Source organism: Varroa jacobsoni, unplaced genomic scaffold (genome assembly GCF_002532875.2).
Source record: "Varroa jacobsoni isolate VJ856 unplaced genomic scaffold, vjacob_1.0 scaffold_1327, whole genome shotgun sequence".
Taxonomy (NCBI): Eukaryota; Metazoa; Arthropoda; class Arachnida; order Mesostigmata; family Varroidae; genus Varroa; species Varroa jacobsoni.
Window position 1 is genome coordinate 50,591 of NW_019214229.1, and position 18,283 is coordinate 68,873.

General features: G+C 37.9%; 1 protein-coding gene across 3 annotated transcripts in view; it reads right to left on the bottom strand.

Moving 5' to 3' along the window:
- The window catches only part of LOC111268873 (cytochrome P450 4c3), a 42,569-nt gene that overhangs the window by 3,121 nt on the left and 21,165 nt on the right, over positions 1 to 18,283 (bottom strand). For 2 of the 3 annotated variants that reach the window (XM_086971852.1, XM_022848078.2), the window contains exons 3-9: positions 12,307 to 12,547; positions 10,922 to 11,120; positions 6,557 to 6,747; positions 6,261 to 6,327; positions 5,940 to 6,129; positions 2,214 to 2,393; positions 1,566 to 1,739 (exon numbers count right to left, since the gene is read on the bottom strand). In XM_086971852.1, coding sequence (XP_086827978.1) covers positions 1,566 to 1,739; positions 2,214 to 2,393; positions 5,940 to 6,129; positions 6,261 to 6,327; positions 6,557 to 6,747; positions 10,922 to 11,120; positions 12,307 to 12,481 — 1,176 coding nt within the window. In that variant the 5' untranslated portion in view covers positions 12,482 to 12,547. Of the gene's footprint in view, positions 1 to 1,565; positions 1,740 to 2,213; positions 2,394 to 5,939; positions 6,130 to 6,260; positions 6,328 to 6,556; positions 6,748 to 10,921; positions 11,121 to 12,306; positions 12,548 to 14,769; positions 14,960 to 18,283 lie in introns of those variants that run through there. The other variant, XM_022848076.2, reaches the window with a different exon arrangement.

Sequence of the window (18,283 nt, forward strand, 5' to 3'; positions counted from 1 at the left end):
GAACTAATCGTCTGGCCGAGAGTTTGTCTAGCGTGCCTTGATTAGTCCTGGTGAACCTTAATGGGTAACAATTCAACAACGTAAACACTTTATCCATGAATTTCTAAAACATATTATTAGCATGCTTTTTAAATCAGGAAGAGCAATGTAATTATGAACATCTCAAGGGATTTTACTAATACACAATTCAAGCATCTGTTTTTCATAAGACATTATGCTGTAGTTCTGCGTCATTGTAATTAATAGTAAGTGATATACAGTTGTGTGCTCGACCGTTAAGATGTTCTCTATTCTAACATACCTATTTCAGTGATTTTGCCGAACATTTTACAACAACAAGTGAAATCGTTAATACGATTCTCGGACCGCCCAACTAGCAGATTTTCAAACTGAGTGAAACCTATGACAACGCATCATCAAAGAGGCGATGGCGCTTGCATCGTGTTGGACGACAAGACCTCTATAGATGGTGGAAAATTTCCCAAAAATTTGTAGAGGATTTCCTTTTGACTACAATGGTAGTCAGTAACAGTTCATTTAAAATCATGGAGAAAATCATGAGAACTATGGGGTATCGAAACGAGCCAGCGCCCAACAGACAACAGGGTTTGCCCAGTAGCACAGCCTACGCGAGTTGCTGTTCTTGCTCGTCATCAGTTACTTACCCCAACCCCCTAAAGCAGACAACGACCCTATCTTGTAAAAATGATTCTTCATGTTAGCGATATCGCTAGGTACAGCAACGGCAGGTTGCACCTACAACAAGCGCTAGCGATAGTATGAAACCATGTCGGCCTCTAGATAAGTAAGGCGAAGACTGGAGACACAAAATTGAGACGATAAGGCAGCCTCGAAAGCGCTATTCGTTTCTTTTGGACGGAAAAAAGGCTTAGGAAAAGTCGTTCTCTTCATATAGTTTGGCTTAACCTCAACGATATTTGGAAACATTACAACCCAACTGGAACAATCCAGGAAAGCAATGAAGACCCTTAGCAACTATGCGATAGGCACTGCAGTCAAACTGCTTAGTCTGAGCCATCAACTATCATTTACAATATCCCGATCAACTGGGGAATCTGAGCACCGGATGTTTACCAACGATAGGCAAAACTGAAGTTTCGTGTTTGATGGCATTCGACCGTCACCCTTCGAACTGACACCGCTTGCTGTATTTACCCCTTGCTGTACCGAAATGTCTGACGACGAAACAGTAGCATATCGCATAGTGAAGGCTGAATAACAGAAGAGGAAAAGGAGCTACTCTTCGCTCTTCAGACCCTAACAATGGCTGCGAACTCATCAACAGAGCTATTCACTAGCTTTGGAGTTCACGGATTCCATTTTCTCATTTGCAAGATAGAAGGATATCGTAAGACAGATGGAAACAGCATTTATATATATCGTAAAACTAGGTGCTGTAGAGACCGTTCCGGGCAATGGAGCCAGGTAAGACTAGTTTCAACTATCCAGCTTTTTAGAATGAACTGTAACAATATTTGTGGTAAAGTACCTTTAAAGTAACATCATCAAAGGGCGTCACAAACATAGATGTACGATAAACTTACTTTAGCGCAAGCGTCGAGATACTTTAGCTTCCTTAAATCTTCTTGTGTTATATCTCTGGTGAAATCATCCCCAAATACATCATCTATTTCATCTAAAACACGCTGTTCGCTCTCTTTATGCAAACCCAGCAAGTAGAGGGTGAAGGCCACCGTAGTCGCAGTTGTATCTTGCCCCTACGACACAGTACAGATAGATTAGAAATGATATAAGTAGAGAAAACAAATTAAAATTTAAAATTATGCTTTGGTCTGGACTGAAGGAATGTACATGTGTTAAATGTTTTGGCATGTAGTGTAAAACAGGTGAAGTTTCGCAATCGAATTGTGGTAATTTCCTAATTAGAGGGTCACTGAAATATGGTGACGTATCTCAGTCTTTAGCTGAAAACCTTATTGGTCTGTGATATTTCATATCTAGCGACTTGTTATATTTGGAAAAACAAAATTATCGCAACATGTGCAATAATTCTATTAAATTTAAGTGTATTGTATAGAAATTGTATAGAATGTTACTTTTAAAATAAATTTACATTTGTTCGGGAAATAGCGTTCACGTTAGAAGCTCACTAATGACTCAGGCATATACACTTTCGAAATTCAACCGTGTTATGTAACTAAATCGAAATACTACTTAAGCCGAGTACGAACCGCGAACAGAACCGTATCGACCTCCTCTCGAATATGTTCGAGTGTAAGCTTAGGATCGCGGAGATGCATCGCTAATAACGTGTCCAAGAAAGAGGTTCCCGTTTTTGGAAGCTTCGATTGTACATCATCTTCATCCACGTCATTCAACAACAGGGGAGTCGCTCGTGCGTTTGGATCGTACTGAAAGAAGACCAACAAAATCTTGTACTAAATAGCTAAGATCAATACGTACCTCAAGGTTTAAGATTATTAGTGTCACAAACACACAGGACGAGGACAATTAGCAACGTTTTTGACATACGTGAACGCCGCCAAGATATGTTGAATCGATCCTTTAGGTCAGACTATGTGAAACTGGCTACAACTGGAGATAACCCCGACCCATTAAATCCCCAGGGTTTTGAGCTAATCTTAATAGTTCACTTTTCTTGTTTCATGTCAGTAGGCTAGAGTTACTGAGGTAGTACTTCAGCACTCTGTAGTAATAGTATGCTTTGAACCCCTTTCAAAGGAGGCTGAAACCAGGGTCCTGTATTGTTTTTCTATTTTCCGTTGTTTTCTGTTAACACTGTTGCCAAAGTCCGTGTCGTATGACTTCCCTGATGCTCGTTTATTCCGATTACTACGTTCTATCATCTGGTGACCTCTCTTCATTTCACCGGATTTCTTGTCATATGCTTTACCATTTCGCTGCGTGTTTTTCCTTCATTGGTCTGCTTCTTGCATCGTTTAGGGCCTCACAACGTAGAACTATATGTTCTAAGTTGCTCTCCTTGCCGTTATCGGAAAGGACGCATACATTTGTTTGGACTTTGTTTCCTTTTCGAATTAGCCGTGGCAGATCGATCAGTAGCGCTGTTATCGCGCTGCACAGGTTTGAATTACCATGATTAACTCAATACTTAAAAACGAAGCTAAACATAGTAACTTAGAGTAAAGCACTTCAAAATAAAAGTGCAAACTAGAATGAAACTATATGTATTCATTTGAGGAACGGATTTTCCCTTGCTCGAATGCGCCATTCGGTCTTCTTAGAATTAGCACATTATGAAGATGCACGTAGCTGTCTTCAGTCAGTCAGTCAGAAGATGTCTTGCCTCATCAATATCAAGAATTGTATTTCTGCAAAACGCACAGAAGCCATTGCTAAGTTTTCGTGTTACATGGCTAAACGTGTTTTTGAGAGATACTCGTCGCAGGCAACATTTGGTATCAGAACCGTGAAAGAAAAATGAGCTTACTAAATTTGGTGGTTATACATGCACTACCGGCTCCTTGGTAATCTGCCAAAGCAAGAACTAAGCGTACGGCATTCAACGCCCAGGATTGAAGCTAGGCCTAGGTCTAACTAGGGAACGGCACGCTCATCTCATTCCGTAAAGTCTTAACGAACATTATATTATCGGCAAAAACATCGCTGGTGTGTAGGACCCTGATGCGTCCTTCATCAATGAAATCGTCACGGCAGAGGTCTCAAAGAAGACTCATCGAAGTCACCGTTGTTAATACACAGCCATCCAGTATGACAGTTACCTTTTACAGGCAACATGTCGAAACATGGCAGTTACTATTCTTAGTGGTCCAGCAGGTACAATATAGACATAGTACGGTTGCGTTTCCATTACGTATAATTATTAGTGCTGAAATAACGTATTGTATTTATCAATGCAAATTTTTAGTTACAGAGAATATGGACTTGTTTGACTAGGAACGGGTCATCTTTTCTAAACGAAAGCGCTCAACTTGTCACCATCTCAGTTGCCACTCTATCACAGTGGCAATTAAAATATCGCCCATAATTTCAATTGATTATATTCTTTTGAAGAAAAAAAAGTCTGGTTTAGATTAGATATTTTTGTCGGGCCTGGGCGTTGAATTGGTAGAACTAACGATGAACACAGACACACCGATTGCTCAATAAAGAAGAACCGCCGGAAAGAACTCGTTTTGTAAAATGCGACTCTAAAATATAGTACAAATAAAATGAAGAGTAATAAAAGTCGAACATATTTTTGAGCACAATATCAGTTATAGATATAATCCATAAGGAATTAATTGAGACTTCTTATGAATCTCTAAGGTCTGAATTGAGATCCGGATAAAATTCGATAAAGTCTCACAGAGCTCCATATGAGAAGTAACCCTGCCTCGCTTAAAATAGATTAATGCATGTTTCACGTAGCACCTTTACTTTCAGTTGTAGCGGTCCATAGCAATGGATCAGATATTCACTAATGACATGCAACAATATATAGGCTAAAATAGACTTTTCGGTAAACATTGTTCTTACGGTAAAGTAACTTCTTAGGTGTCGAAAAAAATGGCAAGATGCCCTTCTTTGCCTTTCTAGTAATACGAGCCGTCACTGAAGTTTCTTTGACAAATAACGGAAAATCGCTGTCAATATTCGGAGGAGTGTATGAGAAAAAAAAAAACAGGGCATACCAGACAATATCCAGTACAAGAAATTTTCATCGGTAGGACAAACCTAATCCTGTTATGGGGATATATTCTAAATGCGTTACAGGTGCCACCGTACGTTATCTCTCCTTCCTTTTCCTTTCATATCCTTAGATCTGCTATTAGGTTTCTAAACCAGCTTTCCTTGCTCATCCTCTGGGTTTCACTGTTTTTCAACCATGCTGCCAAATGTCGATGCTAGCCTTTCAGGCCATGGTCGAATTTATATCATCGTTTAGTTCCACTGGGCCGTAGCGCATCATCCAACACCTTAGTTAACGTTTCTATTTTACAACCTTTAGTAGCTATTGCTGGTTGTCAAAATATTTCCGTTACTTGCATGAAGTACGATGCTCATAATTACGTGATAGCACTACGTGGGCGTAACATCAAGCCAAACAGATAAAATTAAGCAAAGCCGATAGATTTTGGGCAGGACGCTCAATTTGACAAGCCCCTCCCCCCCCCCTCTCTTGCTGAACCTCTTTACCTCAGTGTACATGCAGCTTCGAAAGTTATACTAGCGCTAATTTAACGTGGCAGCGAGTAGTTATTTTCTAATGACATTTCTTCGAGAAGCTACGAAACAGAAAATATTAAGAGTTTCACAGACATCATACGTTGTGGCTTTACCAAATTAGAGAAAAAAACATTTCTGCAGGGAGTCATCACAGATCAATAAGCATAATGGATATCGTATGACAACGCACATATATCATTTCTAACTTCAAAGTTTATGGTCATCTAAGATGATTTTCTACAATATATTTTTCTTTGAGATTACCTATTAATATCATATACATTTTTTTTTTTTTTATAAATAAATCTAAATAAAATCGTTTACAAGAAAATATTTTACACGTTTTTTTGCTTCGTACATAAGCCTGCTACACGATTTCGCCTTTTTTTAGGTCACAATTTACAAGACGAACACTTCTCTAGACATCTCTCCACTAAGAGGATGTTAGAAGATCAATTTAGTTCTATTTTTTTACCTTTCTTTTTATTTACTTGTTTAACTGAAAGTGAATGCATTTAATAAGCATTGGGAACTTTTTTATTGCCAAAGCCGCGGACAGAATTACATCGGGCATGCCAATTACGTAAGTGACCTTCAGTCGAACGCTTTCATGGTAGCTGATACTTAATTGGACTGTTCCGTAATTGCAAATGGTAGTGTAATATAATTTATGTTAGATAATACAAGCCATCCTAGAAAATAACATGGTCTCCATTTAACGATAACATGTCAGGTGTTAAAATTACCTTGCCAATCTCTTTGGTGTTCTCACTAAGGTTCACTAGGTAATCGCGTCGTGCGCGTATGATTGTTCGGGACCAATGATGAAGGACCTCACAACAGCGTCGCGCCGCTCGACCTTCGTCCAACATTTCGTAGATCCAATTCGGCCAAACCCACGGGCGTAGCGTGCGAGCTATAACCAGGTACTGAAACCTATATTTAAGTTACTAATTAGGTAACTCTATATATATATATTGCCAAAGGGAATAAATAATATATAAATACGAACATGGACAGGGTTAGGTATGACAAGTTATTATAGGTGCTCAATTTGACCAACTTACATGGCTAAGGCGTAGCTGTAGGTACTTTTTCGTTTTAATGACTCCATCTTAAACCCCATTGTCGTGTCTGAAACAGAAGATGGCCTTATATGTGCCTTTCCTTCAGTTCCTTTACATAACGTACTTCTAGACCTACATCTTATGTACTACATTATTGGAAACTATTTTACGATGGAAACGAAATTATTGAAAACGGCTCATACACATTATGAAAAGTCGTAAATGTAGTTCCTATTACGGACGAGTGCGGACTTCGATCGCACCCGTATTTTCTAATAATTAACATGACCACTTACCTCCTACGCAGTCAAGCGTCAGTTTTGATATTTCGTAGAACAAACGGATGTCTTCTTTTTGTGGAAGCGCGTTTAGGTAGTCAACAAACTCGGCGCAGCGTGCATTAATGGTCGGTACATAATTATCCAATGTTTTAAAGTGGAATGCCGGCGTTAGCAACTTCCTGCGTTGTCTCCACTCATTCCCTGTGCTAAAAGATTTCAACAAAGCAAAACAGGATTTCTCAAAAGATAGAAAAGTTGTCACAATTAGTGATGAAGCAGCTTGTTAATTTCATATACAGTAGATCATCTGCCGAAATCCGTTTCTGCCGAAACACACTTAAAAAATATTGGCATCAGTTAAATTTATATACAGCGAACGTATAGTTAGTAGTGCGATTTATAATGCTATTACTTTGAGCCTAGAGTATACAAGCGAATATATGTACGTGTAGGGGATTTTGTGCCCCTTGAGTTTTGCACCGAAGTTTTGCAGACGGCACATTGCTGACGTCAAACGTTAAGAAACGAAGGATATATACGTGATAGTAGGACGAGAAGTAAAAACAATAAATTAGAAAAATTATAAATTTACCCGGCTAATTAATGAATCGTTTAGTTTATATGGCCTCCGCTTTTAAAATTCAGGGTTCTTCGTTACTTTGTTGCCATGCCTAATAAGCTTCCAAGCCTGTAGCTGAACGATATATGAACTCTTAAAACAAGCTTATTAGAATGAATGTAAATGTCAGAGCTAGGGAATTGTCACAAATCCGTACTCCTACAATTTGCGAGAATCAGAAAATTGAGAAGAGCCTATTTTTAGAAAAATAATAATGATGGGTTTTCAGTGTCTAGTGGTTATATTAGTTGCACAATATTCCTATGAAACAAAACAGTGGTTGCTATGCTACCTTCAGGCTTTGATCATTCAATTCAACACAGTCCAAAGTGCTCGTTCAGATATTTGCCAAAAAAAAAAATCGTGTAATCCAAAACATGCGGTGGATCGGACTGATAGGGCCAATAGTTATATTCGACTTCACATGTTTATAGGAAAAACATCAATACAATGTGCCTTCCTTGGGAGTTATCCATATTACTTTATACGAAGAATTTATCTTCCCGGAAAAAAGACATTAGTTGGGTAAAGCGAGTACCCGAACTACGCGCTGGGCGGAAAGGGCACAATCAAAACAAAAATAGAGTTTCTCCCATTTGTCTTCGTCAGCTGGTGGCCGTTTGTTGCGTTTTAGGAAAATATGACCGAAAGGTTTCAACTATAGTATAGGGGGAATGATCTTAAGTTGGTCGTAGCCTGTTTCCCCTTCGCCTTCTAAGGTAACCTTATATTCATTTACCATTTAAAGCTTAGCCACTGCGCTATAGAGTTCGAAAGGTCCCCGGCTATAGTAGATCAAATATTAAAGATACTTTTTACAACCTGTACAGTTTGGTTACCACAATTTATCTTTAGTAAATTGCTTGGCCATTTCCTTATCTAGATCTTGTTAGCTTGTTTTCATAACGATCAACCGATAAAATTATCTGAGCAAAGACTGCCGTTAGCCCCATGTGTAAGTTCATTTTTCTTCGTTAATAACTGCGCATAACACAATAGTGGCCAGTTTGTGTTTATTGCTTTACCCTGTAAAACCATGATAAACTATAAGATGAGAAAAAGGTCCACGTACTGTTAGCTGACGCTACTACTGCTACTACTACTTAGGCGTGACAAAAAGTGTTTAAACATACTGACAGAACCGTATTGATTTTACGCTTAACTGACAATCGCTTCATCCGAAAAGAAACCGACAGAATTATATCGATTTTCATTATTATGACAACTGATCCGGAGTATGTTAAGTTGCCAAGCATGAAATACAAGATAGTGAATTTAAGTTCATCAATTTTTTCAAAAGCTAATATAAATACGGCTTTTACCATTTGGGTGACAATCTCTTAATTTCCCTATTGTAGAAGTCTCGGTCTCCAGTGTCGTCTCAGCGTTTCAAAAAGCAATTTTAGCATCATTTTGCTAATTAAGAAATTGTCGAACTGAAAAAAAACGGTAATCTGTGGGAGAAATAACGGGTGAATATAGTGGATAGCAGACATCCTCCGATTGTAGCGCCCTGTATTTTTGCCACCGTGATCTTTGCGGTGCAAAGTGGAACGTGCCTCTACAAAACAAGTAATTTAGTTTATTCAATTATCTTAATTGTTTCATGGTTTGTTTGTTTACCTAATTGCTAAAAGTGCATTTTAGCCGTAATCAATGAACTCAGAACGTATACAGTTGTAGTGGATAATGCCCACTCTAGGCTAGTAAGTAGACAACACAATCTATTAAAACACTGCCTTTACTTTAGAGTAATGTCATGATGGTCCAGTTGCATCTGTTCACTGATGTGATCATTTGTGATTATCGAAGAAGATCTACTTTCATCAAGAATAATATAGTGCAATAGTGGGTTACCGTCATAACACGTGAGCACGGAAAGCAAACGTCTCTACGACTCTTTTTGGTCCTCGCCCAGATCGTGTAGTACCGATTCGTCTAATTTTTATAGCTCATTAATTCGACCGATGTGAACGACTATGGTATTTTTATACAAATCGAGCCTGAGTGTTAATACCCCAGCTCTCGACCTCGCAGTCTTCACCGTCGTAGGGAATCTTGCCCAACGGTAACTGTCGAGCTGAAGCTAAGTTGGCTAAATCCCGTTTTGAGTTTTTAGTGAAATATAATATACGTTTCTGCAAACACAATTGGGCAGACAATTCCATCTGTGACGAAACATCGTGCCATTAAGAATAAGCACTTGCCTTCCTCAGAAGTACGTTCCGGGTTCCGAGTACAAACTGTGAAAATAGCGTACAGGCCTCTGTTAATTTAAGTATGACAAAGTTCCCTCCACTATCATTTCTTCTTCAATCCTATTTCAAATATAATGTAAGATATAGCCACAACCCGATGGACAATTAACATTCTCTACGACGTTAACAATAGCGCTTACGGATGGAAATACTGACGTATTTAATTTGACCCACTGTATGTCCAAGAATACGTGAAACACGAGCGCTTCCGCCTTTAACGAGCCAGCTATCGCTTCTAAAATAGATTACTTATTAAAGTAAACTGCCTATCGTGACTGTGGTCATAAGAAGTACCTTGTTTTGTGCGCGTGGCCTTTAGTTGAAGCAACACGAGGACCAACAAACATGGTCAAAGAACTAGCATCTAAAATAGGTTACGAAGTATGGAAGCAGTAATTATGAAACCCTATTGACAATAAATAAAGTATATGGATCATCATATGAATCGGACGTACGCCATGGCTGTGTACGAGCAGTCTACATTTTCGAGAAGTTGAACAGTGAACTTCGGAATAACGGGAAAGGACAGAACGCTCGTTTACCGAAAAATTCGATCGGTAAATGAGAAAAAAGCTAGAAGTTCTGCCAGCCAGCCAGTGTTTTTCAGTAACGAATTCGCGTAAAGTCAGTAAATAACTCACTCTCTATTAAGCGACTAACAATACAAACTTTTTTCTACTTATATTTAAAACTGTGTATATAAGACGCTAATTACAACTACTGGTGATAATAGATTATTGGCTTTACTTATGCGTGCAGCCCCGTTAATGAGACTGTTACATGTAGCAAGGAGGTCCGTTATGCTACTAATACTTCATAGTAAGTTCAGCTATTTATGTGTAAGCTGTGTATAGTTGAGTTACATTGCTTGCCTCTCAAGGGTACGCTTCAAAAGACACGCTCCTGAGAAACTTGCGCCAAACGTACTTGTGAGCGCTAACTTCATCTTTGAGGGTGACCCACAGACCTCACAACAGTATTATTATTATCTCTGATAAAACTAGGCTTTGTATAAATATAATTACGTTTTGATAATTATAAAGTGGGTAAAAACTGCGCATCCCGTTATGGGACTCTCAAAATCCACTTAGATCATGATCATTTGAAGATCATTAAATCAACTCACAGTTTCGCTGTCTAAAATGCATCCATGCCGCTCTTTAGGCACTTGGTATTAGATAGTATAAATTCATTATTGATTGAATTACTTTATTACTTACATCATGCAGCACTTGCACGATACGAAGCACACTTGATGGGACTATCGTTGATTCTAAGGCGGAAACACCTACTTTAAACATGATCTTCAATCCAAGTGATTGTGTATTCGTTAATTTGTTTAACGTTAGCCCATATATAAGCAGTCAGCGGTCTACTTTCGCCACAAGCTTTCAAAGATCAAAGGTAAAAAAACAGAGAGAAGCTTACTAGGACACATGACGACAGTGCACAACGTGACGTCCGCAACGTATATATATTTTCCATAGCTCTATTTTATCTTACCTGGTAAGGAGTGACAAGCCAAGCCAAGGATAAAGGAAGCGGTAGCTGGAGTGCTTCCCGATGTTCTGGGGATCCGAGAGTATCTTTTCGGCAAATTCAGCTCGGTAGACGACCACACTTGGCTGTAGGCCGAGGTATATCCTGAATAGGCCCTCCGAATCATATGTTTTAGCCAGTGAACGAATCGCATTGCTGAACTCTGATAGAAACGATAAGAGAAGATGATTCTCATCGGCATTTATAGATATCCGGTGAGTTTCAGCTGTGGCAGTTGTACAGAGAGGAAGAGTATTGTTCGTGCACACTAATTTACAGTGTTTAAGTCAAAAGACAGTTTAAGGAGTTTCTCTGTCTTTCGCTTGAGTTATTATTTTGATGACCTGTACAAATTTCAAATTCTATCTGTGACTTATGCACAGCGCAAACAGAAGTGATATTCATACACTAGATAGAAACTGGCACACGCCTTCGGTCAACATATTTTCCCGAAAAACAGTAATCAACAAACACCGAAATACGTTGCCCTTTAAAGACGAAACTTTCTCTGTCCACTTATTGTCTTTGTTTGTACAATTCTCAACACTATGCTAAATGATCGTAGTTATGCGTTGGTCAAATGCCAACTTAATTAAAACATCTCAACGACCAGCACTGGGACAAACTTCAGTTAATCATAATTTTCGTTGTCTGCCAAGTAGCTAAAATGAGCATCTAGCCGGAACTTCCCAGTGGCAGCGACGCACAAATGAGCCTATTATCGTTACTCACGCAAGCTATCCTGGGGCAAAGAACCGCAGATGGCACGACATGCATGCATCGAGGATAAATGGGTCGGGAAGCCCATTTGTAGACGCTATTAAGCCACTAATCAAACAGCCAATGATAGCATTGAGAGTAATCACTACGCCATTTACCATGGCTCGAACGTTCACTCTTTAATTTACTTTAGCCTTTTGCTTGGTAAGTTATACCATAGTTGGTGGTAAAATCATTGGGACGATCAATAGTAGTTCCAAAGACGATAGATAGCAAATGTCCAACAATTCCACAATTTTTCTAATGTAAATGACAAACACTTGACAGGTCTTCATTATTATTATTCAGTGTAACTGGCATGTTACATAAGCTCTTTCTGGGACCGATGACAGATCAGCTACAACCAGAGCTTTTTTGCCTTGCATATATTCTATGGTTCGAAACGCGTTAACCGATCAACGAGCATATTTTATACGTACACAATCAAAATCAAAACGTAGATTAGTTTTTCTAAATAAAAGATAAGGTTTGAAAGCGCTTGAATTCTTGTCAGCTGTTTAGTATGTTTTTACAAAAAAAAATGTGTTGACAAAATAGGACGTTACGTAACAAATACGTGTTCATACTACCATAGCTAAAATCCGTATAGTGCGTATTTGCCGCCTTTTGCGCATATTCCATTAGCAAATACCCTGGTGGAAACCAATCTTGTGGACCAGGCAAGTGATGTAATGCGTACCAGATACGCGTGTACTTGTACAGCCATATAAGTGCTGCAAGGCTGACGAAGACCACGAACGTCATGCCGATATACCACTGCAAAACAGGCTGCCATCTTACGTTCACTCCAGTCAACCCGACGTCCACAACCTTCGAATAAGAAACAAAAAGAAGACGATACAATTGCAGAAAATCCCAAATTCACTTTTTCTATACAAACGTATACTTCTGACATGAGCGTATGACTTAGTCAAAATATACTCGTTTACGAGTTACGACTCGAAACTCTGCATAGCAAACGTGCTCACTCATAGCCAAAAGAAATAGTTAGAATAGATATAGAACGTAAACCAATAGATAATAATAAATTATTGCTCATAGTATTACTATTATAATTATCATAAAAGAACAAGCGCAAGCAAACTAAGTGTTTATAGATTGTAAAATAAAAGAACGCTCTAACATTATGGAACAATGGTCGCAGTAAGCCAACTATTCCGCATTCGATCCTTAAGGAAGCCCGAATCTTTACGAGAATACTTGAATTCACGATCTCACTTGTATTCATATTCAAATTGGACCGCGCAAAATCGGCGAAAATAAGTTGTTTATCATCCTAAGCTTGTTGAAATGATGGTTCATTGATGAATCACTCTGCGATAGGACAATCGCGGTTCAATTAAGAGGAGAGATCATAGTCATGTATTGCTTAGTATAATCTTCAGCGCGTCTGTGTACATACAAGAACCGAAAATCAAGGATTTTTACGAACGCCTGTCTACATACAAGATCGCATGAAAAAGAAACGTCGTCTAATCAGGATTTTCCTTTCGGGAAAATGCTTTTGTCATTGTACATGCCGTTTTCCTCTCCAACAAGGAAACTTCTGTGACATTTTTCGGCCATAAAGGTAAGCTTGTCTAAATTGTACGTTTCGAGTTGCGCACCCAAGTCAGTAGATGCCATTTGTAATTTTACTAGAAAATATGTGGAAGAAAATAGAGAAAGTGCTATATCATGAAATAAACAAAATATTTAAACTGTTTTAGGAATATTAGCAGTGAACAAACAGATACGTTATAGGTCTTGCGTTAATTAATATTAAAACTTGCAATATTAAAACTAGTTTTTTCTCAAACGATGTGGTCTTTTGATCTTCAAATAGCCAGGTGTTTTCAATAACCTATTTCATAAGTCAATTTATCTTTTTTTCTATCAGTGCTCGATTCCTTTATGTGTTACAAACTAGCCATACCAAACACTCAAACAAGGAGGACAGTCATTATATGAACTTTTACGCGAGCCAGTCAACTCAGTATAGAGATCTTATAAAACTTGCACTCGTAAGCTTTCTCTTCCTGGCCAAACAGCACTATCAAAATTGTGCCATAAAAGATCATCCAATACTAATCAGGATTTGTTTGATTGGGAAACTTTGCTAACTGAAACTTCCTCATTATATTGTGCTTTGTTTACGATAGACGCTCGAAAAAACGCAACTTTTTCCGTCCGTTAAAAAGCTCGAAGGAATAAATTCGGTTCATCTCAACGGCTGTACAGTTTAAAACCATATCGTAACATTTTTGAACATAATAAATGAATAATCCGTATACCGTTACGTAAAGTGCACTGATACTTCTCACGCAAAGATAGCACAAAAATATATAAAAAAAAAAAAAAAACAAACTTGATCAGTTGTCAAGACTGTTAGAGTGGGGACGCACCTTGGCGATAATAGTTTGATAAGTTACAGCATTTAATTTTGAATTAGTAGCCCATTTTTTATAATTATAACTTTTACAGATATTTGAAGCACGCTTCACTTATGTGTTACATGCATCGCTTTAAAATGAACCAGTCCCAGCATAAGGAAGTACTTTTAAATGGGAATTTCATCCACAGATCCATGCAGCGGGAGGTTTATTTTATACAACAAACATATATACACAACAAACACTACTCTGTTACATTTATGCTACCTTACTTAATCAATAGCCGTTATTGTTGATTGTCGTAAGGATAATTATATAATAATTAGTAACTATTGATATATTAATGCAAAAATCAAATTCGTTCTCAAGATGATATCACATCAGCTGGAAAAAAATCAGCTAACAGGTTGATAACCACTTCTAGATTAGGTAGAATTTTCTAGATCAGGAATTATCTAGCATGGTTCTTTGTACACGGAGTGAATAAAGTTCACATTTGCATACAGTATCAAATAGTTTATAGTTGGAAAAGATGTTGTTTCAGTTCGAAACGTATCACTTTAATCTCCTTTGAAATTTATCAAAGTTTATTGAACCTAACACTGAAGTAAACCATACTAAAGGTGGCACACGCCGCCACTCACTGAAAGGCGTACTCACTGCAAAACCTGAGTCACTGCTCTTGTACTGCGATATCCTTGATTCGTCCATTTTATGTATAAGCGATGCTGACATTAGAACAGATCTTATAGGCACCTCTCACAAAGATAAGCAGCCGTCGGTTTTAGACTTGGTTAAGCGTATAGCATCCGCGCGTATCTCTTATTTATGTTTATATGTGTGCTCTTCATACCAATGTGAAAACCTATAACGGACATCTCTTGATACAAGGGGAGCACAGTCGAGTGGCGAGTGGAGTTCGGATAACGTATCATCTTCTAGCACGTCAATTTTGGCCCTGTAGCCTTCTTTCCTGAAGCGAATTTCGCTTACGGAGTTACGTTACAGAATATAATTATCCTTAAATAACGTAAGGCTTATATTATAATTTAAGTGCGGCTTCAAATATAAATGCTCACTTTACAGCAGAGACTAAATATTTACTCATCAAACCCCTGAATTCCTCCTCACCGCTTTTGAAAAGAGCAGCTCAGCCTATGCAGAGACGTCACAAATGGCGTATGATCATTTCTGTAGCAAAAATCATAATAGTACATACAATGTTTTTTGTACATATCACTATAATATATATATATATATATATATCTATATATCCTGTATTACCTAAGCCAGACATTATTCCTATTTACATTTAGCGCCATTGCGTAAAACCTATGCCAATCTATAAGAGTTCCTCAACTAAAATACAAGGATTAAATACGATGCGGAACATATCATGTGCGGAGTTTTCCTCTACTATATCTATACGGCCTATGTTAAAGAGTATTGCAGTATAACTTAAACAGTTTAATCAACATTTTAACAATGCTGTTATTGTAGATAGCTCCAAGCGACTGGGTGAAACAATAAGAAATATTAGAAAATCCCCATTGCTACTGTACAATCCCGGTTAGCTTTTAAAGACCACATGCGCTCTACTAAGTTGGATTTTTCGGCATTAATATTGTTTCATTGGGTTGGTCCACTGGTGGGCTGCGGGAAAATGGGTATTTGATGTCAAGTGTCAAGCGGGTGGCTTATACGAAGCTGTGACAGATGGCCACTGTTTTTGTCCCGTATATGCGGCGCATTGGTCAATAACAAGTGGAAACATAATAAGTGTTTGTAAGTAGAAAAGTATTAGATTGATAGAGGAGGAGATCCAAATATAATACCCCATCTTTTCGTTCAGTACAACAACGTAGACTGTGAAGCTTATAGCAACTGGACGATAGTTATTCGTACAACTCTAACTGGAACTATTAAATACTTCTTTAAGATAAAACATACATACTTATCTGCGTTCTTCACGTTGTTAAATAGTGGTTATTTTCATCACGGAAAAAGTTTCTCTATTAAGTCCACTTTTTTTTTTTGAGAATGTCGTTCAAATTATCGCTTGTAAGAGTTTCAAAATACTCCAAAACTTCCACATTAAGGTGTTCCGAAAATTTTCATATGTTCCGTAAACATGAATCACCTTTCATCTAAAGAAACGGTATTAGAACCATCTGTTTATATGAAGGGCATCAGCTTGCCACCAAAACACCAAAAAATAGTACAGCATTGAATTATCAACTACAGTCAATAGACGGTTGTTGAGAAATACATTTTTGAAATTTAATTCTCTCTTTTTCTGTCTTTCTCCGATATATTTCAAAAAATAAACTCTATGAAAACGTATCTAATGAAAATTATGTATCATTGTAAAAATTATCCGCTAATACGCCGTTGACACAGGCTAACAACAATAGATTTATATTTAAAAAATTAGATTTTTCTTTCAGTCGTATACTTCTGTAAAATCATTTCATGCAGCTCTCCATAGTTTTTATCGTACAATTTATCTTATTCTCAATTTAAAATATAGCGTACGTACCGATTTGAAAGCACTTGGTAAGCGCATATGCGAGGTTGTTATTAGGGCAGTCTTGACTCGGTCCTGTGTTTCTGTCTGTTCTCTAATTTGGCGTCCCAATGCCCAAGTAACAGTCCTACTTCATCCTGGAGAAATGCTTACATTGCCTCAGAAAATTCAGGGAGTATTTTCGATATGCGAACTAAACGAACAGACAGGGAGATCATAGAATCTTTAAAACCAGGCCCGAATTTTTCATGAGCACAAAAAGAGTATTCAGCACTCAGTAAATAACAACTAGCCAATAACTCGAAAATCCATAGCTCGGCTCGTTCAAGAAAATGTCGAAGTCTACCAGATCGTTGCTTATTGCTTATTATGCAATAACGTAACACTTTTTGTGACGTGGACCAAAAGGGGTTGACGACAGATAAGTTGAAGACGACAACACACACGCTACAACGACGTAAAATAGGCATTAAATTGCTGGCAAAAATAGATTTTTTCAAAGCTTTCGATTCTTGAGCTTCACGAACTGTAAAGGTTATTAAGTTTACTTCAGTGTGATTTAGTGAATGGCCAGCTTCCGGATAACGGCTGTGACGGCCTGAGTAGTGGAGGTTACTTTAAGCAGATTTCATCACCATCCTTTATGTTTGAGCAGTACACTATGGTGAGGCCCGGTTATGGAAGAAAGTATAGTTTGCCAAGTGTAACATTGTTCTTTGTAACGACATGATTGCTCGGAATCGTTTTGTATTTTTTTGCAACCTAGATCGGACGCGAGTTACGCTGTACTATAATATGAGAACGCAATGTCTGTCCGTGTGTAACTGGAATACCTCGAAAACTATCGTTGTATTTTTGAACTGTCAGAGTTGCCGATAAAGGCCGGTTGTTGGTTCAACACACGAATATGACCACTATGACGGCAAGTCCGAAATATCATTTCACTGATTTCATCACACAGGCCAAGTAATCGAACATAGAAAATGGCCGCAGGGCGAAGCGTCAGATTGCTTACCTGTGTATATTTATGTACATTCTCTCAAAAAGCCTGGCGTAGGATAAAGTTAATAACATATCTGTCTTGTGATAAGCTGCACTTTTAAGTTTTGATGATTTGATGGATATCTTTTCAAGGAATAATTTTTTGCTAATATGAGACAGATTCGATTATGTTTGGGCCATATGTTGTCTATTCATCAACCATTAAGAATTTCTATGAAATTCATTTTAGAAAAATTTTTATGAAATTCAAAAAAAAGGGTTTGGTTACTTTCTCAACAACTGAAATGTAAAATAGAGATTATTTTAAGGACAGTTATATATTAGGAAATAGGGAATAAATAAAATAGGGGAAATTGGGAAAAAGATGAATTTTAATGAAGAAAAAAAGAACGTGTAACAGCCACGCGACCTTCAGATGTATCCCTCCCACATCGCTATCATATTAACAGTGTTTCTCCAAAGGGACATTTCTTTGTTCTCCTTGAAATCTCTACGGGCTTTATTTTTATTGCTGATTTTATTGAAGTAACCATCTGCTGTATATTGGCCGTATTGTTCACACAAGACGTACGCCATTATAAAAAATAGTTGACAGTATTATTAAGGAGTACAGAAATTTGGCATTCATCCTTTAACAGAAACTGG